The 24,129-nt window shown below is 39.4% G+C and overlaps 1 protein-coding gene across 7 annotated transcripts in view; it reads left to right on the top strand.

The window, feature by feature from the left end:
* arhgef4 (Rho guanine nucleotide exchange factor (GEF) 4) overlaps positions 1-23,646 on the top strand; it is a 45,890-nt gene extending 22,244 nt beyond the window's left edge. For 3 of the 7 annotated variants that reach the window (XM_067453981.1, XM_067453979.1, XM_067453982.1), the window contains 11 exons: positions 5,914-6,059; positions 13,901-14,077; positions 14,310-14,504; positions 14,701-14,880; positions 14,970-15,202; positions 17,092-17,221; positions 17,298-17,429; positions 17,547-17,790; positions 20,391-20,468; positions 20,660-20,904; positions 22,612-22,751. In XM_067453981.1, the coding sequence (XP_067310082.1) occupies positions 5,914-6,059; positions 13,901-14,077; positions 14,310-14,504; positions 14,701-14,880; positions 14,970-15,202; positions 17,092-17,221; positions 17,298-17,429; positions 17,547-17,790; positions 20,391-20,468; positions 20,660-20,898 (1,754 nt within the window). In that variant the 3' untranslated portion in view covers positions 20,899-20,904; positions 22,612-22,751. Of the gene's footprint in view, positions 1-5,913; positions 6,060-9,386; positions 10,326-10,624; positions 10,704-13,900; positions 14,078-14,309; positions 14,505-14,700; positions 14,881-14,969; positions 15,203-17,091; positions 17,222-17,297; positions 17,430-17,546; positions 17,791-20,390; positions 20,469-20,659; positions 20,905-22,611 lie in introns of those variants that run through there. The other 4 variants (XM_067453980.1, XM_067453983.1, XM_067453986.1 and 1 more) reach the window with 3 other exon arrangements.
* Positions 23,647-24,129: the final 483 nt, after the last annotated feature.

The raw sequence follows: 24,129 nt of genomic DNA, 5'->3' as shown, positions 1-24,129 counted from the left end.
AATCTGATGTACCTTAACAGTCGTAAACCCCGCTGACTTACTTTTCAAAGGTTAAAAAAATAATGACAATTTGTAATGACAAGGAAATAGAGCACCCGTGTTATTGATTTTATGCTGTCTGTTGTTCAAAGTAAATGTAGGACACCGTTGGAGTGTTAAAACAGAGTCAGTCATGTGAACATGAGCTGATGAGTTTTTTCTAGATGGTCCCTTTGGGCTTATATATTTGCATTGATTCCTGTGCCACTCAAAGCCAGCCTCTAAACCATCTCTTTAAACTATATTACACTGAGTTCACCTGCTTTGTGAACTCTGTTGCACTCAAATAAGGGGAAAAAAGCAACAACAACAACAAAAAAGGCATGAAGAAATGGTGATGCAACTATAGAACTCTTTTAGGAAGAGTGTGATGAATATGGAATAAAATATGTAAATAAAATGGGCCTATGGTTTTGGTCATGGTTTGCCTATATTGTTCCAAAGCTGTATGACTTTCTTATGAAAACACAATAATTGTATAAAATCTAAACATTAAGTGGGGGAAAAATAAAGTGAATAAGTGCAGCATTCACTTATTCTGTTAAAAGAATTATTACACACAGTTGTAAAATACATTCATTAAAAGCAAGTAAATATATTTGTAGGGCCTAAATACTAAGAAATGAAACATATTTATTTTAAATGTATAGCAAAGCTTTTTAATGAGGCAGCAACACATTATAGATAGGGCAGAACAAGAAAAGCTATTAATAATCTTTCATTGCGCAAAAGTATTATAATACGAAAGCCTGTATGCGCATCATTAGCTTGAAGAAACATGGAGTCACAGCGTGCAGAATCATAATGGAGAGAGTTTCATAGTGTTGACTGCTGTAACCAAACGCGACACACACATTGAAAGCTGAATGGAGAGTTACTGACAGACACAGTAGATTATGGAAGCGTGAACTTGAATTTAATGACTTAAATATTCATCTGTACCCATGAAATGGCTTCAGAAAAACACTTAGTGGATAATTACTAAACTCTATAAAAGTATGTGTGACTTAACAAGAAAATAGGATACTTTTTAAGAGTTTAGGGTTGGTAAGATTTTTAAATTCTTTTAGCCAAGGTATTTAAAATAAAGGTATGCACTTATTCAATATAATACACTGAAAAACAGTAATATTAAATTCAATTAACAGTTTTTATTATATCCTAAAGTGTAATTTAATAATGTGATTACAAAGCTGAATTTCTAGCAGCCATTTTATTCTAATATTTCAGAATTGATGCATAGACCAGCATTTATTTGAAATAGGGAGTGCACTGGGGTACCAAACCCAATACTTACTGTAGTAGGTGGTTTATGCTTTTTATGCATAGGCTTTAAAATAACATATGATGGTCAAACACTTGCTCCCTTTTAAAATCGGACTATAAGAAAAACCAGGAAAGAATGAAATTCCATTGTTAAATTGTTAATTAATAAAATTCCATAAAAAAATATGACATGACCTCTTTCTGAGGTGAAGGGACTACGTTATTTTATCTTCTCTCAGTTGTTTGTCTTCATTCTTCAATGCTCTGTGCTTACCAATGTACTTTGTAGATTTTCATGAGTGTTATAATGCAAGTTAGTGTCATTTTAGAACTAGGCCTTAATCTTTAAAGTGCACGTGGATTAGGCTGAGTGGAAGTCTTCGCCTGCATGGCTCAGAGGTGAATTTGTGCGGTCGGGTGACTTTATCTGAGGATGTGGACTTATAAGGAAGCAGGTCAGTGCGCATTCACAGTCCTGACTGTATGATCAACTCCTTAAATTATCCTCAGCAGATCATGAATCACATATAAAGATAAAAGCTGTGTGTGTGTTCATTCATGGGACCCTAACTGGGTAAACTGGTTAAAACATGCACGAGTTAACACACTCTGGTGTATGGATGTTCACATCTCTTCAGGGTTTGACTAGCTATAGATTATTTTTAATACACTCAAATGGTAGTTTTTATTATAGGATTTTACAAGGTTCATAACAAGTTAGGCTCAATCGACAGAATTTATAGCATAATGTTGATTAACACACAAAAAATGAAATCGCTTGCAACCACCCCTTTAAAAGTGCAGTGTGTAAACATTAGCGACATCTAGCGGTGAGGTTGTGAATGGCAACCGTCTACCGTACACCCCTACCCTTTACATAGAGAAACTACGGTGACTAACACATAACAAAAATGAGACAGCACGGAGTAGCTAGCGTTTTGTAGAGAAATGTGTCCGTTTAGGGCTACTGTAGAAACATGATGGCGCAAAATGGTGATTTCACTGTAAGGGGACTTGCTGTGTATGTAGATATAAATGGCTCATTCTAAGGTAGCTAATTAAAAAAAATAACAGTTCATTATGTGAGGTCTTTATGCCACTGAAAACATTGTTATGGTACATTGCATTTATGTCAATATATCCTCATAAATACTACACACTGCACCTTTGAGAAAGATAATGCAGTACATTAGACTCAGTCTGGGTCTCCTTTAGCCTAGAAATCTAGACGCACCCTAGCGGCAGCAAATCTAATCTGCCCGCGAGTGTCGTATAGCAACTCTCAATACCCTTCTGAGCTGTAATCCCCTAACTCTTGCCGGGCCAATCACATCGTATATAGAGTCGGTGGGCGGGGCCATAATGACGACGGCCGAGTTGCGTTTGCGTGCTTCTAGTAAACACAAAAACTGGAGAACGGCGGTCTTTCGAATCAGCTTTGACCGCGACTCTAGAAGACTTGGAGTTAAGCTTTTCTCGGAGAAAAGAACAAAGAACGGCACTGAAGTCATTCTTAAAAAGGGAAGATGTGTTCTGAGTTTTGCCGACCGGATACGTCGAATGTTTAATCTATCAACAAGCTCTGTTTCACCTTCGTTGCTCAGGTTAGTTGTAGCGCTATCCTATCGAGTGCAGAGGGAGTTTGAAAGACAACCATTTATCCCGCCCCTTTCAGCTGTCTATGGTGAGTTTCCAGACCAAACATCTTGATGTGGGTCTGGCTTGTCAGGCTAGGTCTCCTTATTAAACCTCCATCCAATTCCTAATTGACAAAAAAGCCCAAAACAAACCCCACAGCCTGTCCTGCTTTAAATCAGGCAACGTTACAAAGAAAACAACCCGGCTGCGCATGAACTCAGTTACAGGGCTTTCCTAGACAGGATTGTTTGGGTTACCCCACTGTGACTGTCTGACTCTGGGCTCTGAGTGAACTATATTTGATATCATCAGCCCATGTGGCTCTGGAAATGCTGCACTCTGCTGACATGTGCTGTCTCGTATGCTTTGAGCCACACTTAACGGCTGATAAACAAATCAGGACGATTTCATTCACTTGCCCATCTCCCTAATCAATCCACTGGCTCTACAATTAACCTACATAGAAGAGCATGACAGGATTACCGAATACATTTTCACACGTACAGCTTTTCTTGTAAATGACAGCAATTTGTCTGTGTTTTAGGGCCGTTTCCCACCAAGGATCCATTTCATCTGTTGAATTTTTATGTGAAGCCACTCTCGCCATAGTTTCAATGCAGATTACGTTCTCAATTACCTGTTCACGATTTAAAGCAGTATTCTCATTTACCTCAATTTCACGGACAGTCCCCTCACTGCATTGCCAGAACAATGGATCTTTCCGGAGGTGTAAATTTTAGTCTAACTCCATTCTCTCCCATCCATTCATTATAAATGAGACAGGAAGAGAGCTTCTTGTGGCGGCCAACTGTACTCTTCCTCACTGGTTTACTGCACACTAATAAATAATAGCCTGTCCTCTCTGTGGAGAAGCCAGCCAGCTCTGGCAACAGGAGTGTTTCCAGTGCTTTAAAAACACCAAACGCATGAAAGGGCACATTAATGCACCACTGTGGATTCAATAAGAGTTTTACTAGAGCATTTGGGTTTAGACTGTTGGCTCAAAAGTGAAAGTTAGCTGTAAGCTTTGTTGTTATGGTCCCCTTAAGTGTCTGCTAAGAAGCTGAAAACCATTTGTTTGTTAAGAAAGCGTTGTTTTGATGCTTGACAAGTTTCCGTTATAATGACATGCGCTTTGGTCACTTTCTAAAGTAATTTTTATAGTGAATCAGCAGCTACCATAAAACAGTTATTTTTTTATTAATCGGTCATATCCTGCATTCAACTTTTCTGTTGCTCTACATTATTGTTTATCCTTTGGCATTGATAGAACTGCATGTTTTCGATTTGTACTCGGATTTGGATGGTACGTATTTAGCTTCAAGCTACTGTATGCTACAAAAGACGTGCTAATCTATATTGACCATAAATCATTTGTTTGTTTTTCAGACCTAGTCTCGGTGTATGAATGAGTGACTGAGTGGGTGAATGTGAGGCAAGATGTAAAGCATTTTAGATTGTCATGGATCTGTGAAAAGCGCTATATAAATGCAGTGGATTTACCATTTTTACCATTCCATTTTTAAAGGGACACAGGATTCTAGGCCAGGTGCATATGTGTAAACACCTCAGGGGCCATTCACTCAGAATGTGTTTATGTGTTTAAAAATTAAATCCTTGGTAGTGAATAATAAAGAACGGGAGGTCTAGAGACACGCTTTTGATAATATAACTTTTTTTAAACTTGATAATTGTGTTTTTAAAACTTTAAATATGTCCTTCTATCTAACTGAAACCGGTGCAATGAAATGCAAAACTGCATTCTGTGTGAACGGCCTCCTAGTGTGCGATGAATGCAACAGGTTTGGCTTATTTTAAGCTTGGTCAATGTAGTGTGTGAGCCACATTCTCTCAATATTAGACTACTGTTAATGAGATTCAGCTAATCAAATATTCCACCTGCTAATTAGTGGATTAATCCTCTTATCAAATGTGACCGTACAAGTGGAGGTCATCACATTTCCTGGCTGGGAAAAAGGTTGTGTAACTTCAGGCTCCCTGTGGTAAAAATGTAAATCTTGTCATCTCTTTACTGTGAGATCAGTTATATGCTAAATATAAAATATACATCTGCATTCTAATAAAAAGATCGTTTTGCTCTTGAAGTAATGAATAGTGTATATATATATATATATATATATATATATATATATATATATATATAGTCATATCAGGGTACTAGAACAGGGTTTTTTATTGTTCTTAATGCTCTAAATATAATGATAGCCTTACGAGAGACTCTTTTCATAAAATGCTTTTTATATGTGTGATATTATAAAGAGCATTGTTTGAATGAAATAATTGCCTCTTATATTGTCATGGTGCTAAAGCAAAACATTTCTTTTTAACCATGTAAACTAGTTGACTTTATTTTTTCTACCCATTATTAGAGTACAAATAAATAATTTAACCTTTTTTTTTAACAAATTCTGTAAATTCTGTACATTTTATTTATTTATAGCTTGTTTGTTAAATATTTTAATGTCTTGCAAAAAGCAGAATGACAATTCTGTTATCCTTGTTTTTCTTTCGTTTTTTTTTAATGGACCTCCCTAGCACCCCCTTGTGGATTCCTTCAAGTCTCTAGACACCAGCTTGAAAACCTCCAGAAAAGCCATTTTATTCCACATAGATTGGGCTACATACTCCATTTTGAGATCACAGATCAAATTCTTGTGCAATAAAATACTGTTTTAAGATTTTTGGTTGTTGAGTCATAGGTCATTCATTAAGTCCAAGACCACTGTCATATTGCTCATCTAATCATAAACAAAAATGACTTATTGAACTTATATTCTGTAATTATATTATAAGTGTTTCAACGTTTTATTACAAAATGATCTCTTTTTATTTATTGTGGTCAGAACTGAGTATGTCTAAGCCTTTTTGTATCTTTTAAATACTATGTTGAATCAGTGTTTGGACCTCAAATGTTGCCGAATTGAAACAGATTTGTGCTTTGCTTTCCAGCGTTGGTGATAACTGATGGACCGCAGGATAAGTCTGGTCTTGCGGATGAGGTGGGGAGTGAAGATGACCTGTACAATGAGTTTCGCAGCTCCTCCAACCGATTTGGACACCCGGGAGGAGGAGGAGAGCAGCTGGCCATAAATGAGGTACGACATACCTCTGTGTGTCTGTGTGTTACTGTTTGTTTGTGTACACAGATCGTGGTTCTGTTTGCTTGTCAATGGCAGGACATTCATTTTACCAAATTTTAAGCATGTTCCTTCCAACCCTTTCAAGTTCCTTGAAACCCAAGGACTTGCAAAGCCGAAACAGAGTGTGTTTTTGTATGAAGATAACTGGTTTCAGACGAGCTTTCAAGGCATCACTTTAGTTTGATGTAGCTGTGCTCTTGATTTAGTGTTTATACATGTTGAAATTCAGTCACTGTAACTGAATAGTCTACTACCCATCTGTCCCTCTCCTGAGGCCTGAGACCAGCAGAATGACCTGCTGCCACTTTCTTTCTCCCATCATGTTCTGCATGACTGAGGATGAATTTGTGTTGTAGAAAGATGCTGTTATCTACAAAGAATGTCAGAGCATATGCAGTGTCAGAGTTTGATATAGGACTGTTTGGTATCATTATAAAATGCCGCTCGGTAACTCCATTCAGCATTTTAGTTAGAAGCAGCAGAAAAATCTAATCAACGGCCAGGCCTCTGGGAGCTTGATGTGCACTGAGCTGCACAGAAGCCCTGTGCTGATGCTGTTGTTATTGTTTTAGCCCTTCTGTTCTGGTAAAGAATCCAGTAAAGAATAAACAGACACAAATAATGTAAAATGTTGTTATACTATGGAGCTAAGGCAGCCCATATAGTAAAAAAATAAAATAAAATAAATAATAATAATTATTATTATTATTATTAAAAAGATATATAACATGTTTCAAAATATAGAAAAAATTGGCAAAATACTTATTTGGTATACATATTTCAAAATATATTCATGTAAATGTATTTTCTACCAATATTTTTGTTTGAATTCTTTTGTATGTTTAAGAAAATCTATTTTAAAGGTATATATATATATATATATATATATATATATATATATATATATATATATATATATATATATATATATATATATATATATATATATATATATATATATATATATATATATATATATATATATATATATATATATGCTGTTGTCTGAGGTCACCTAATGACATTTGTGTGTTTTTTACATTCAGAAACAAACTAACTAATAAGTAATAGGCTATTTTCTACACTGATTTTGAGGCTCTTGCCTGAACGCTGGGTTTTGATGGGCGTGCCGTACTGGAGACTTGGAAATAAATAAAATGCCCACGGCTAGGATTGGAGAAGATTTGTATATTTTATGAGCTTCAGCTCCCCTGTCAGTTCAGTTTACACGAGGGATTCTTTTAAAGGTGTCAACCGGAAATTATCATCTCGATCACAGGGCTCGTAAACGTCGTTATCAAACAAACACAATGCTTTATTTCTCATCCACCCACGATTGATTGGAATATTATTTTTGTATTACATTGCCCGCCCAATTGGTGGATATAAATATGAACCACGCGCACGCATGTACACACCCCATTTAAATGTCAAGTAAAGAGAGAGTGAACAGCGCAGATCAAGAAAGGAATATTATTTCACTATTTGAGATACACTGGTCGTTTTGGTAGCCCGTCTGGTAAACACACAGCCCCGTGGCATTGGGCTTTGCGAGCCCTGGCCCATACATGTCTAGTATGCTAAAGCATGCTAAAGGTATGTTCTGTTAGACACCATAATCAGAACGATCTATAACAATCCAATACTATCCCCTATAAAAACACTTTTTACTCACATAAGTGTGTTGCGCCATTCCTGTCGGATCCAATATAGAAGGCACAGTGTTGTGTTTTAATCTCAATATGTCTGCAAGTCCAGCATCTGAGACTTAACAAACGATTCCGCAGTGAAATTAAGTGAACACGAGGACATGTCTTCTCCACATGAGCTGGAACTTAAAAATAAATGAAGCTTCACACATTCCTAATATTAGGATCCGAAGGAAGCTTATGGAGCGACTGTGTTCTTCCACAACCAGAAATCACACAATATCTTGCTATCTTCGGCATGTTTATTGCTGCTGGCTAGCGTGATCGATCAGCTCCATGAGTTGGTGGGCGGGGCTAATTACACATGCTTATTATTCTGTAGAGGCGGTGTTTCGTCGTGCGATGACGTAAGGATGAAGCAAACATAATATATTATTATAATATATATTAAAGCATTTAAAAATATATATTTGCCCTAAATAAATATTCCAAACCAACCAAGAAAATACATTTACATTTCACATTTAATGCAAAACTTTATTTGTTGTCTATATTACATGAACATATCACACTATGGAAATTATTTAGGAATAGTTCAGAGAGATGAAGGTGTTGCTTACCCAGGTGGTTTCAATGTTCTGGCTGATCAGTGTTTTTTAAAATGTAATTTTAAATGGTGGATACAAAATATAGTTATCTCTAGTAGGCTTTTCCATCCACGTTTGCATTTAGCCTAAATGCAGGCTAATGTAAGATTGGAAATGTATTTCCTTGCCCCTGAAATACATTTTAAAACAGGAGTAAGAAAAATATTCTGATTTTGCACTTCTAAAGTAATTTTTATTGTTTCAAGGATATTTAAGAATAGTTTTGCTAGAAAACTATTAACTATAAAGTCAAAAACACTGATTATTAGCCGTTTTGCATTGCAACCACCTAGAACACATCTATAGCAATACATTAAAACCATTTAGAACACCTTAGCTACTGCATAGCAGCAACCTGGCAACCAACCACAGTGACCTGGCAACAAAGATTTACATAGGCAAGCAGAACTCTCTTTTTTTCTGAAAATGTAAAAATATAGTTTGTTGTCGTGTGTTGGGGAGAACGTTTTGTTCAGTGTTGGATAGAGTGAGTGATTGTTTTGCTTGTGCGTGTGTCAGAAAGACACAGCTGCTGATTTAAAGGGAAGTATCGTGCTGTGTGACACTGGGGATGGGGCTCTGCGGCCGAGAGAGAGATAAAACAGAAGGTTGGTGGAATCAGAGTCCTTCACTAATCCCATTAGCTGTGCACAAATTGATGCACGGAAACGAGACGAGTGGGGATGACTGCATTAATCCTGCCTCGCCGACACCGGCCCGTATCAGGAAATGAAAGCTCAAGAGGTGTTTGGCACCTCATGCAGCCTTTAATTAATATCTCCAGCAGCACTAGCAGCGCCGTGAGAAGACGAGCAGGACGTGCTTGCTTTAGACGGGAAGTGCTACTGACGGGCAGTCGGCTCGGCCAATGGAGATGCGGCAGGATAGAAAGGATGCATTGTGCTGCATTCTCTCGCATCCCTCCCTCCCCCCATCGTCGCCTCCCTCCTGCTGCCTCTAAATCCGGCCTCCGCTACTCTGGTATCCTGGATACGCTTCACAGCACCGGCAGCCGATTGGCTGGGAAGGATGAGAGGAAAAAAATCCGGAGCAAAAACAGAAGTCAATTCAGGGAGATGGATGGATGGTTTTTGCTAGTGCCGCTAAACACAGATGCAGCCACCATTTCCACCCCTCAGGTTTGCATTTTGCAAAAGAGACGGTGAAATGAGAAGGGATTTCAAGGGCTTTAATCAGATCCAGGGAAATTAACACGGCTGTGTGTTCAAGCAGAGCAGGAGGACGAGAACGTGGGGGAGGCAGCGGAAGGAGGACAGAAGGAGAAACAGGCAGGAAGGGACGGAAAAAAGCATAGACGGAGAAGAATACATGGAGGCGGAGAGACACATACACCCCTGCTCCTGACATCAGCAGCGCGCGGGGAGAGAATTGAGGGGAGCGGCGGACGAGGAGGAGGAAGATTGCTCGCACGCGAGAAAAAGAGAGAAAGAGCGAGAAGGGAACGGAGAGGAAGTGAGCAGGTAACTGTGGACGTGGAGGCTCTTCTCCCTCCCCCTCACTCTTCACTGAGAGAACAGAGCGGATCCGGCCGACAAACCGTGTGCCGTCGAGCATCCGCGCGCAGACCTCTAGGCGAGGGGGCTTCCGGCGCCATGGCTCGCGGAGGCCAGCGAACAGCGTCTCGGCAGGGCCTGAGTCACTTCCTGTTGCGCTGCAACCTCAGCCCGGAGGCCCAGAAGGTGGTGGTGTTCGTCATTATGATGCTGCTGGTCATCATCAACGTAGTGCTGATGTTCCTGCTGGCCTTCCAGTAGGGCGCAGCCGCAGTGAGGAGAAGCAGCTAGGGGAGGGGTGGAGAGGAAGACGGCGTCGAAGAGGAGAAGGAGGAGGAGGAGGAGGAGGGAAAGTTGGTCCCTCTCGCTCACTCGTGGATGGGTTTTCAGGATGCAGACATCACAGTACAGGTAACCAGAATGGGTGTGATGTTGGCGGCATTCAACCAGAATTAATGTGCTGAGATGGCATTGTGTTAATTATTTACCAGCCCGTAACCACACTTGAGTGGCTTCCAGGGGTCAGTCTTTGATTTCAAGACATCTGAGGGCATCTTCAGACATTTTGTAGGCTTTTGTGAGTATGTTTGTGTGTTTATGTGTGGGAACTTTGAATGACTGTGCTTGTTTTGTTGTGTAACTGCCAGCTTGTGCCTTGAGCGCAATAAACGTTGTGATGGCTCCTTTGTGTTTTTGCCCAATCATTTTGCTGGTGAGCAGGACTCTGGAGAAAGAGGTCACACTGGGGATCTTGACACAGTTATGCTGGGGTTGCAGCATAACATCTAGGTGAGGAATAAATACCCAGAAGGAAACAAATTGTAATATTGGCCAATGCACTTGGCATAGTTTGGGTCAGCAAAAACGTTTCTGTATTTACTCTGATAGCAGAAACAATATGCATACTATAACCTTAATGCTAGTTTTACAAACCAAATTTGCTCACGATCAGCATTTTTGAATGACTTTTTAGTAAATGTTTGCACAATATTATGCTCCAGTGATTTTTCTGATAGGGTCTTGGAACAAACCAAGAAGCTGTAACTCAGAGGCTGTGAAGAGGAGGCACATGGGAAAGTATGTGGGTGTGTCGCTAGGCAACAGGGTACATAGGAACAGCTCTGGTGATGAGAATGCAGGGCTCTAGATTCAGGGGGTGTATATTCACTATTCAGCCTTCGAGTCCATCGATGCTGCCTGTGAGTGCAAAGTGTGGACAGAGAACGAAGCATGATGATTACATCAGCACCGATAGATCACGTCTAGCCGCGCAGTAGAGATGGTTTGATGGAGGCTGTTAGGCTTGCCAGGGTTTCACTTAATTTTCTTTATAATCAAGCTGAACAGTGGGGCAATATATCACCCCACTTTTTGTTTTCTTTGCCAAACCAATCCTTGCAAGTAAAGCGGAAACAAAATAACCACTCAGGGAAAAAGCAGACAGCAGACAGAAAGTGTTTAATTTGGCAATGCTTCCTCAAATGATACATTGCAGTTTGGTGTTGGTTAAGTGCACAGAATGAAGGGTTGTGTATTGTTGCATGATAACACACTATGCCTCTGAGATGCTGGAACAGACAGTTAAATTGAATGTTCTGTATTGTTGCAGTGTTCTTTTTTTGGCATAGTAAGGCAAAACAATTCCCCTTTTTCTAAATATCAAGATGTTTGAATATTGTATATATGTATATACAGGGATTGTTGATCTAAATTGTTGGTTGTTGAACTAAATAATCCAGATTAATCACACCTCATATTATATTGTTTAATATACACTATATTAGCAAGTTTTGGGATGCCTGCCTTTACATGCACATGAACTTAAATGACATCCCATTTTTAATCTGTAGGGTTTAATATAAATTTGGCCCAACCTTTGCAGCTATAACAGCTTTAACTCTTCTGGGAAGGCTTTTCACAAGGTTTAAGGTTTTTGACCATTCTTCTGACCAAAAGCGCATTTGTGAGGTCAGGCACTGATGTTGGACCACAAGGCCTGGCTCACACTCTCCGCTCTAATTATTTCCAGCGGTGTTCTCTTGGGTTGAGGTCAGGACTCTGTGCAGTCCAGTCAAGTTCCTCCACACCAAACTCCCTCATCCATGTCTCTATGGACCTTGTCATCTTGGAACACGAAGAGGCCTATCCCAAACTGTTCCCACAAAGTTGAGAGCATGAAATTGTCCAAAATGTCTTGGTAAATGTCTTGCTATATTGCCAAAAGACAGTGTATTTTCACATTGAATCTCCAAATGAATGTGCAATTTTATTTATGGGGTTAACATTTGTAATTATAGTCATTCAACTTTACAGGATATTTGAAAATCATGAATACATTTCAAATGATCAGATTGTTTTTATTTATCATGTATTAAAAATGACAGAACATTAAACCTAAAAACTTTTAATTTAAGTAAACTTAGAATAATACATCTAAGAGAATCAATGAACGCTACAACACAAGGAAGAGCAAGTCATATTTAATTTATTTGCACAAAAATATAAAAGTAATAAATAGTAATATTTAACTACTACATCTGCCAGTTTCACTTTATTCTGATGGTCCCTTAGCGCATTCTGTTGACTCTAACAGTAACGTTTTATTAGAATGTTAGTAGAGTATTAATACATATGCAGGGTTAGGGTTAGAATGAGTTGACGTACTTGCAAAGTTGTTTATAGTGAGTAGAATGTCTGTCATCCTAATAAAGAGTTAAATTAAGTAGACATTCCACTAATAATCTACTGAGAGTTAGTTGACATATAGTTGCAAAGTCAACAGAATGTTCAAAAGGGACCATCAAAATAGTGTCACCTATTTGTCATGCACTCAGCAGTGTATATTGTTGAAATTTGAAATGATGCAGATTGAACTGACTGAACTTGCATACATTAATGGAATTTTGCTGAAGTTTAAATTAGAGACTGTTAAAAATGTCATACAAAACATAAAATAGAAATTGGTATTAAAATGGTATTACAATAGCTTTAAAACCATGTCAGTGGGCAGTAGATTATTTGTCTCTCCTCATTTCCATTCTCTCTTTTTTTCTTGTTTTTTTCCGCTTGCCCAGTCTCTTCCCCTCCTAAAGCTGAGCTTTGACTAATATAGACTCATCTTAACATAGGGTAAACTGATATTTATGTTTTAGTGAATCTTTTTCTTAGACATGTTAATTTCACTGAAGGGTACCAGAAAAGTTAGGTATTAAGCCTAATAAATTCACAATGCAATTCATTATTAGTCTTAGTTATGCCTAATATGATGAAGACAACTTTGTTAACGTTTCTTGTTTCCTCACATTGACAGTACTAATAATTACAATACATGAATCACATGAAATGGAGATATTAGACAAACTGTTTATTTGTTTTCAGATTGTTTTTGACAGTCGTTTAACATTTCTTCACATCTGAAAACAGCTGTCAAATATGACATATTTAGTTTAGCCACTACTTCTTATCTCACACTTTATGACTGTTGTATTCACTCTGAGCAGCTTCTATGAACATCAGCCCTTCTACTTTGATTTGATTGTCATCTCAAATATATTGGCAGACAGACCGCTGAGGCAGCGCAGATGAGAAGATCTTGGTGCTGTGCAATATCTTTGCAGCACTAAAGTAAAGTTAATACTATAATACGCAATTATTTCAAAACCTTTATTTAAAACACCTCAGAAAAATACAGATGTCTGGACCTCATGGCCGGCTACGACCATGCCGTGTTGCATAATTTATAACACCAGCAAAATAATATCAAATATATAGTGTGAATATTCAATACATCGCAGAACCTTAATGCAAACTTTGTGTTGTGGTACAGTGTGTATTGCACAGAAAATAGTTAGAGAAGCCTTTAAAATGAAACCTTGAGTAGAGGCTTTTGACATTTTTATCCACACACACACACGATCTCTGTAGCTCCTCCTCTATTATATACGTTTCATCAATCAGTTTTGCCTTCATCTTGTGTTTCTCAACAGCTGATCAGTGATGGCAGTGTGTGCGCGGAGGCTCTATGGGACCACGTCACCATGGACGACCAGGAGCTGGGCTTCAAAGCTGGAGACGTCATCGAAGTAGTGGACGCCACAAACAAGGAGTGGTGGTGGGGCCGGGTGTTTGACAGCGAGGGCTGGTTCCCCGCCAGCTTCGTTCGGGTAAAAGAAAGCAGTCTTCCCGCTCATAAAAAGAAATTTGATTACTGTCACATTATGCCGCCACTATTACATTAAGCTACTGTACATTGAGGGGTCGTCAATGCACTGCTGTTCTTTTTGCCAAGGGCATGGATAAAATGAACTGCACTGTGAACATTTAATCTGCAAAGAAATACACCATTGTGTCATAATTCAACGTTGTGCACTAACCTATAACCATTGTTATTGGTAGTTACGGGTGAACCAAGATGAGCCAATGGAGGAATACTTAGCCCATCTGGATGGGGCCTCAGAGGGGGGTGGGGCCAGCATGGGGGGCCCCTTAGGACCCGGCCTGCCCTGCAAGGAGCAGATGAGAGCCAACGTCATCAATGAGATCATGAGCACAGAGAGGGATTACATCAAACACCTGAAAGATATCTGTGAGGTCAGTTTTACACATGGCTCTGATCGATTGGCTCTACCTCAATATGTAGATCTTGTTACAGCATCTAAAGTGTCACTTGCACTTTGTTTACATGCTAAGAGAATGACCTGATTCACATTAGAGTAAAGCTGTTCCGTAATCCAGCTATAGCATTGCTACAGCATTAAACCTTTGACATATTTACCGTGTCTTCCAGGGCTATATAAAACAGTGTCGGAAGCGGACAGACATGTTTACCGAGGAGCAACTGCGCACTATCTTTGGCAACATCGATGAGCTCTACCGCTTCCAGAAGAAGTTCCTCAAAGCCTTGGAGAAGAAATTTAACAAAGACCATCCTCACCTCAGCGAGATTGGCTCCTGCTTCTTAGAACACGTAAGTTTACAGCAGTCTAGAGGTTGATGTAGGATACAGTTTAATGTTTGGATTTTTATTTGGTTCTCTTCGCTTCTGTTTTCATCCAGCAAACAAACTTCCAGATCTACTCTGAGTATTGCAACAACCACCCCAATGCCTGTGTTCAGCTCTCCAAACTGATGAAGGTCAAGAAGTACGTGTTCTTCTTTGAGGCCTGTCGCCTGCTCCAGAAGATGATTGACATTTCGTTGGATGGATTCCTGCTTACTCCTGTTCAGAAGATCTGCAAGTACCCTCTGCAGCTGGCTGAACTGCTGAAGTACACCAACCCACAGCACAGGTACTTTCCTGGGGTTTTTTCCAGCATTTTGTAAATATTCAGTAATAGAGCTAATGGAGCGAGTCTTACACTGAAAAGACAAACGTAAACGTGTTTGTGATCGGCATGTTACCTGATCTGTGTTTCCTGGTACAGTGGCAGTCGAGGACGCATTGTGATGGGATCTCAGTGTAATGTAAACTCAATCTAGCCATCTTATCACAGGAATCACTGAAATCGAGACAATCGAGGGGCAGAGTAGAATGCATGTATAGATAAAAGTTTTATTTCGCACCTGAAGGTTACACAATCATATATTGACAGACAAAATGTTTTTTTATCTGGCAGTCATTTAAGACCCATATGTCTGATCACAGTATCTATGCAATGCATTATTCTTTGCAACCTTCTCTACCTCATTTTAGGAGATTTGAAATGCTTAGCCCTGCAATTAAAAACGGTTTTTAACAGCCACTTCAGATCGCCATTTTTCCATTACAGACTTTTAAGTATTGCACAAGATACAGAGATCTGATTAGTTATCCAGATACAGAAGCCACTTTATTGTTGGCAAGTGTGAATGTGCCATGTCCTGATTGGCTAATAATGCAATCTACTTGATCGGATCACAGTGATCGTATGTTAATGCCAAGTGTAAACACAGCCAGATTTGTTCTGAATTGCCTTTCACTCATTTCACTCGAGACAAGCAATTTGCATCAAATTGTATTGCAAATATACACGTGAAAATTCCGGTCTGTAATTATTAAGAAATAATTAAGAAATAAAACATTTTCCCTACACTTCACTGTTATAGTATGTGACAAAATTGACATTAAAGATATTTTATAATATTACAAATTATTTCTCTTTCAAATAAATGTTGATCTTTTGAACTTTCTATTAATCATGATTGTAATCATTGTAATCATTTCACATTATTACTGTTTTATTACAGTTCTTACAGTACTTTTGAACAAACAAAAGCAGCCTTAATGAGCTTAAGAGACTTGAAACACACACACACACACACACGCGCGCGCGCGCACACGCACATGTCGTGTTTCCATGTTTTATGGGTACTTTCGATAGGCGTAATGGATTTCATACTGTACAAACTGGACATCCTATCCCACTACACTGCCCCTGCCCCTAAACCTACCCATCAGAGGAAGCATTCTGCATTTTTACTTTCTCAAAAAAACTCCTTCTGTGTGATTTATAAGATGTTTTCCTCATGGGGACCTAAAAATGTCCCCACAAGGACAAGGATTTCGGATATTGCCATCTTTGTGGGGACATTTTGTCCCCTTAACGTAGGGATTACCAGGTCGCACACGCATACGCACACACACACACACACACACACACACACACACACACACACACACACACACACACTGTGTTTTCATGTTTTACGGGGACTTTTCATAGACATGATGATTTTTATGTTGTACTAACTGAATATCTTCTTACACTAACCCTACCCATAAACCTACCAATCACATAAAACATTCTGCAATATAATTATTTAAAAAAAAACATCACTTAGCATTTTGTCCCTATAACGTTGGGTATACCTGGACTACACACACGCACACACTCAAGCACGCACACAGCAAATAAACATTCATCAACAGCAAAAATGTAGTTATAAATAATCAAGACTTGTTTTTCACTGTATAAAATAATACAAACATAATAACTTTGTTTATTTTACTGTATTAAAATTTGAATATTGTTCACAAAACAACAAAGGAACAATAGAAATTTAAAAATACATACTAAAAAGTTCACGATCACTAATGGATCAAGACAAATTGTTGAATCTGTGTTTTGAATGTTTTGATTCACATCTTACTAATTGCCATTTTTTAGCCATACAAAATCTCATATATTTTGCTTTTCAGGGATTATAAGGATGTGGAGGCTGCCTTAAACGCAATGAAGAATGTGGCCAGACTGATCAATGAGAGGAAGAGGCGTCTGGAGAATATCGACAAAATCGCTCAGTGGCAGAGCTCCATAGAGGACTGGGAGGTAAATTACAGAGTTCACACACTTATTCACTCCAGATATGCGTGTGATCTCACAGGCTCTTTCTCCCCTTCATTAGGGTGACGACATCTTGAGCAGGAGCTCTGATCTGATTTTCTCAGGAGACCTGACCAAGATCTCTCAGCCACAGGCCAAAGGCCAGCAGCGAATGTTCTTCCTCTTTGATCACCAACTGGTTTTCTGTAAGAAGGTCAGTCACTTGCCAGGCCAGTGAGAGCAGAATCACTATTGTTTATGGCAGATGGTTTCGTATTTGAGTGGCACTCAAGCAGTATTAAAGTAGTTACTGTCTTGATTGGCTCCCCAGGATCTGCTTCGGAGGGACATCCTTTACTACAAGGGTCGGTTTGACATGGATCAGATGCAAGTGATGGATGTAGAGGATGGGAAGGATAAGGACTTTAACGTGAGTGTGAAGAATGCCTTGAAATTGTGTTCCCCTGGGGGAGAGGAGGTCCACCTCCTGTGTGCCAAGAAACCCGAGCAGAAGCAGCGCTGGCTGCGAGCCTTTGCAGATGAACGGGAACAGGTTCAGCACGACCTTGAAACAGGTAAACAACACTTTCGATTTTTAACTCCAACCGTTGCTGTGTGCCAGTCATATAATAGGGTGAATAGGTAACAATTCTATGAGAGGAAAACATACAAACAAAAATACATGCTTAGACAACGTGCACAAAAACCCTGCTGCTCCTCACGACATTGATTTGTTAAGACTCGAAACGATCGTTTTCTGTGAGAAACCGAAACGTATTTGTTATTTTTTTACCTCATATCCCGACGAGTCTCATCAAGTTTTCACATCGGCAGTAACTTCCGTTAGGTGAGGTCAAAGCCGACACGATCAGATATAGATTCCTCATTCGATCGATCTGCGGAGGCACAAATGAGGATCTCTATATCTATGATCGCGTTGGATGACTGATATTTGATGAAACCTGATAGATTTCTGTCTCTTTATTGACAGTTATGCAACTGACAGTTTGCCACTTCAAAAAGTTCATAAAGAGATTGTCAAACTAATCCATGTAAAACAAGCAGTTTAGTCCAAATTTTCTGAAGAGACACGATCGCTTTATATGATGAACAGACGCATATTTGTATGTGTCTGTTTATGCTTTTATTCACATATAAACATTCAGCTCACACATCGTTGAGGTAAACAGAAGTTCAAACTTGTTAATTCAATGTGCGAGAACCAGTGAGGTTCATACTTGCGTTACGCAGCACGTTTGAGTTTCTGCAAGAGCCAATAAGGTTCATTCTTGTGTTACGGAGCTCGTTTGAACTTCCGCAAGAACCAATGAGGTTCATTCTTGTGTTACGCAGCTCGTTTGAACTTCCGCAAGAACCAATGAGGTTCATTCTTGTGTTACGCAGCTCGTTTGAACTTCCGCAAGAACCAATGAGGTTCATTCTTGTGTTACGCAGCTCGTTTGAACTTCCGCAAGAACCGATGAGGTTCATTCTTGTGTTACGCAGCTCGTTTGAACTTCCGCAAGAACCGATGAGGTTCATTCTTGTGTTACGCAGCTCGTTTGAGCTTCTGCGAGAACCAATGAGGTTCATTCTCGAGTTACGCAGCTCGTTTGAACTTCTGCGAGAACCAATGAGGTTCATTCTCGAGTTACGCAGCTCGTTTGAACTTCTGCGAGAACCAATGAGGTTCATTCTTGTGTTACGCAGCTCGTTTGAGCTTCTGCGAGAACCAATGAGGTTCATTCTTGTGTTACGCAGCTCGTTTGAGCTTCCTCAAGAACCGATGAGGTTCATTCTTGTGTTACGCAGCACGTTTGAGCTTCTGCGAGAACCAATGAGGTTCATTCTTGTGTTACGCAGCTCGTTTGAGCTTCTGCGAGAACCGATGAGGTTCATTCTTGTGTTACGCAGCACGTTTGAGCTTCTGCGAGAACCAATGAGGTTCATTCTTGTGTTACGCAGCTCGTTTGAGCTTCTGCGAGAACCAATGAGGTTCATTCTTGTGTTACGCAGCTCGTTTGAGCTTCTGCGAGAACCAATGAGGTTCATTCTTGTGTTACGCAGCTCGTTTGAGCTTCTGCGAGAACCGATGAGGTTCATTCTTGTGTTACGCAGCACGTTTGAGCTTCTGCGAGAACCAATGAGGTTCATTCTTGTGTTACGCAGCTCGTTTGAACTTCCGCGAGAACCGATGAGGTTCATTCTTGTGTTACGCAGCTCGCTTGAGCTTCTGCAAGAACCAGTGAGGTTCATTCTTGTGTTACGCAGCTCGTTTGAGCTTCTGCAAGAACCAGTGAGGTTCATTCTTGTGTTACGCAGCTCGCTTGAGCTTCTGCAAGAACCAGTGAGGTTCATTCTTGTGTTACGCAGCTCGTTTGAGCTTCTGCGAGAACCGATGAGGTTCATTCTTGTGTTACGCAGCTCGTTTGAGCTTCCTCAAGAACCGATAAGGTTCATTCTTGTGTTACGCAGCTCGTTTGAGCTTCTGCGAGAACCAATGAGGTTCATTCTTACGTTTGCATAACATGTTTACCGCAGCACATTACCACAAGAGGTTTGTACTTGATCAATGTTTATGTGTTTATTAGAAAATTTGGACTAAACTGTTCAATTCATATGGATTATTTACAATCGTGTCAAAGTGGTATTGGCATAGCTGTCAACGGAGGGACCGAAAGCTCTCAGATTTCCTTAACATATCTTAATTTGTGTTCTGAAGTTGAACGAAAGCCTTGGAGGGTTGGAACAACATGAGGGTGACAGAATTTTCATTTTTGGGTGAACTGACCCTTTTAATGGATTATTTTCAGATTTTTCTGCAACTCATAATGCATCATTTGTTCTTCATAAACAAAAATGGACAAAACTTGGCCAGTAAGCAACCACCTAGCAATGGCAACCAGTGTTATTTTAATATTATTTATATACTGTTATAGTTTCGATTTAATGTTTGTTTTTTGTTTTGTTTTCTCCAGTTTGCTTCATCTTGGTTTACATTTAAACCGTTAGCAATGCCATTTGATCATGTTATAATGTCATGCACGTTTGTGTTCATATTTGTTGATCTGTTCAGCATTATATAATGTTTGTTAATATTCGTGTTTGCCGGTTCTCGTAATTGGTTAAGAATGATAATCTAGAAGTTTATAAATGTTTTTCTCCGTCCAAACAGGTTTTACGATCACAGAGGTCCAGAAGAAGCAGGCCATGTTGAATGCATCTAAAAGTCATCCAACAGGGAAGCCCAAAGGTACATTTCAGCTGTTCTGATTATATGCTAGAGAGCACTGTTTTCAGGATACAGTGTGTTGAGTGAAATCATTCCAGTTTAGCATGTAGTGAATGAGTTGTACCATGTGTGGTCACTGTTCATCTGTTCACAAGCACGTGTTTGATTATGTTTGTGTGTTGTTTCATCATTTCCGCACTGCCCTGGAACAGCATTAGCTTTACAGCACCTTTTGGCACTCAGATCTCCATCACTTCTTCACCCAAAATCTTCCAAGTGCCTACGTTTTTCTGAATCTTCAGGACCTCTGGCTCACAGGGCCACCTTAACTTCACCTCTCCTCCCTGAAGGCGCCCAGCGTAGGCAGGGGCGGGGGGTTAGGGTGCCCCCTGGGGTCCTGCGCAGGGCAATATCCTGGGTGTCCTCTCAAAGTAGAGAGCCGATCGAGTAGTCCAGGGTAATTCCAGAGTGTTAGTGTGACTTATTCGCTTATTTAACTGAGGCTGGGTACAAATATTGATTTTCTGATTAATTGTGATCTTCATTTGAATGATATCGATATTGATTATTAAATTCCCAAGATTAAGATTGTCATCAAGATCCTCCCAAATCTGCAAAATATGTGATTTGTGGAATGTCCCCAAGAGGTGAACACAGTAACATGCAGCACTAGTGTAGTCTTATTAATTAACAAATGAAAATTTTATACCCAGTTCTTTTCAGTAAATCAAAAACCTAGAGCACGACCAGTGTAGTCCAATTTACAAACAAATGACTCTTTTAACCCCAATCTTTTTAATGAATCAATAACATAAAGAGAAATCAGTATGGTCTGATTCACAAACAAATTACTCTTAAAACCCATTTCTTTTTAGGCAATCAATAAAATAATAAAGCACAAGCAGTGTAGTCCAATTCACAAAAAATTCTTTTAAACCAGTTCTTTTAGTGAATCAGAAACATACAAAGCAATCAGTGTAGTGTGATTCACAATCAAAATAACTCTTTAAACCCAGTTATTTTTAGTGAATCAATAACAAACTGCACAACCAGTGTAGTCCAATTCACAAAAAAGACTCTTAAACCAGTTATTTTTAGTAAAGCAATAACATACAGAGCAATCAGTGTAGTATGATTCACAAACAAATGACTCTTTTAAACCAGTTCTTTTTAGTGAACCAGTACCATACGGAGGAGCAATCATTATAGTCTGATTCACAAACAAATGACTCCTTTAAACCAGTTTTTAAGTGAATCAATAACATAGAGCACCACTGTAGTTCGATTCACAAAAAAATATTTAAACCAGTTCTTTTTAGTGAATCAGTAACATACAGAGTACACACAGTGTAGTGTGATTCACAAACAAATTACTTTTTTTAAACCATTTTTTTAGTTAATCAATAACAGAACACAACCAGCGTAGTTCAATTCACAAAACATTACTCTTAAACAAGTTCTTTTTAGTGAATCAGTAACATACAGACCGATCAGTGTAGTGTGATTCAAAATGAAATGACTCTTTTAAACCCGTTCTTTTTAGTGAATCAAGTAACATACAGAGCAACCAGGATAGTCTGATTCACAAACAAATAAGTCTCTTAAAAACATTTTTTGTGAATCAAAAACGCACAGCACTCTTTCATGGGAGTTTATAACGGAGTTATGAATAAATATTCTTTTACAATCATTTTAATGTTATGTAATCATATAATAAATAACTGTTCTGCCTAAGAAATGCATTTTAGAGTTTTGTTGGTAATTGAACTGCACAGTTTAGGCCATGTTGATATTATTTATTATTTTTGTAATACAAAATTGACAGCATTAGCTAAGAGAATCACTTTCACATGAAAGATCAAATCGAATCAACATCAGAATTAAAACGAATCGGAGAAATCTGTATCGATACCCAGCCCTTTATTTACAGTAACCGTTCTAGTTTACACACTTCACTGGCAACCCATCCTTCCCTAATAAGTGCACACTAAAACCATTACAGCATAAAATTCAATAACATCAGCACTGACAGAGCGAAACAACACACTCTTGTCTACTAAACCAACACATCCACACGTGCGTCCTGTTCTCTAATGACCGACTGAACTCAACTCTCGGTTGTTCCTCGCGTCCTGACCCTGTGTTTATGTCCTCCCTCCCGCAGCTGTGACCAGGCCCTACTATGACTTCCTGCTGCGTCAGAAGCACCCCACGCTTCCCACCTCCCTGCCCCAGCAGCAGGTCATCATGTTGGCCGAACCCAAACGCAAGACCTCCAATTTCTGGCACAACATCGGACGCTTGACACCGTTCAAAAAATGAGGGACCCGGTACATTCGCGCCTGTGCCTGAACTTGTGTTTTTATCCCAGTGTAACATGTTTATTTTTACTGTCCAATTGCGAAAGCACTTTATGGGTTTGTTACAATCACAGCATCACTCCCAGACGTCGTCGAACATCGCAGGAGGGCGTTCCTGCTATGCTGTCCGGCTACTTCTGCTCAACCGCTCCACTTCCCGACTAACACGACTACTGCTGCAAGCCATGGTACGGACACGCTTCATCAAAAGAGCCCCGCTTGAAGAGAGGACTTCTTTATATGTTGTTTAATTTATTTTCACATTTTCAATGTATGCCAGCTATCCACAGTGCCCAACTACTAGCTTTTGTATGTAATTTGATACTTTTGTGTAACCCATGATGATGTTTCAAGTTCCAAGGGGTTCCGCACAAGATGAGAGTAGACCGTGTTGAGATTTATTACTGTATTACCCTCCGCAAGTCTGTCACACGAAGTCATGTCGGCCCGTGTATGCAACGATCAGCTCCTCCGAACGTTCTCCTCGTGAAGCCTCCAAAACGATGCGTAGACGACGTCCCATCGGTACTCACCGTTTCAGATGAGCGCTTCCTGTGCGTGCTCAATGGACTCTGCTGCCTAATGACTCCGTAACGAACTTCTCTTTTGAAGTGCCATTCCAAACGTAACCCAGATGTTGTGATGGGGGTTGCATGAATTTGCTGTGAAACTCGACATTTTCAACCCAAATAAAATTCTCAATATTCTGTCATTCTGATAGATGATGGTACTATTAAATTAAAGAGTATCTTCGACACTTGTCAAATATGTATATGATTATCTTTGACCACAAAACAAAGTATGTTAATAAAAAGCATTTGTAAGTGTTATGACTCTGACACGTGGTTATAGGAAAAATGATTTCTTATCATTGCTGATGTTCAAATGCTTTCTATTCCAGCTTTATGTGCAAGGACAGCTGTTATTTTTGCACAATGATTTTCCAGAAGAGCATATGCTATTTATATTTTATACACACTGGCCGGCCCAAAAAAAAAAAGAGAAAAGCTGCTGTTTAGATTTAAATTGGCAACTGCTTAAGAGTCGGTGATTGGAACATTAATTGCAGTGATTTTTATGTTTCTTGCATGTTGGGTTTGGCAACAGTTCTTCCAACCCTAACTGATGGAGTGTGTAGCTTTTCATTTCTTAAAGGGTTAGTTCATCCAAAAATGAAAATTCTGTCAATAATTACATGCCCCAATGTCGTTCGACACCCGTAAGACCGCCACTCATCTTCGGAACACAAATGAAGATATTTGTGTTGAAATCCGATGGCTCAGACAGGCCTTCATTGACACCAATGTCATTTCCTCTCTCAA

The sequence above is a fragment of the Pseudorasbora parva genome, chromosome 9 (assembly GCF_024679245.1).
Source record: "Pseudorasbora parva isolate DD20220531a chromosome 9, ASM2467924v1, whole genome shotgun sequence".
NCBI lineage: Eukaryota > Metazoa > Chordata > Actinopteri > Cypriniformes > Gobionidae > Pseudorasbora > Pseudorasbora parva.
Note: the sequence above shows the minus strand (reverse complement) of the source record. Positions and strands in the feature narration are given on the sequence as shown.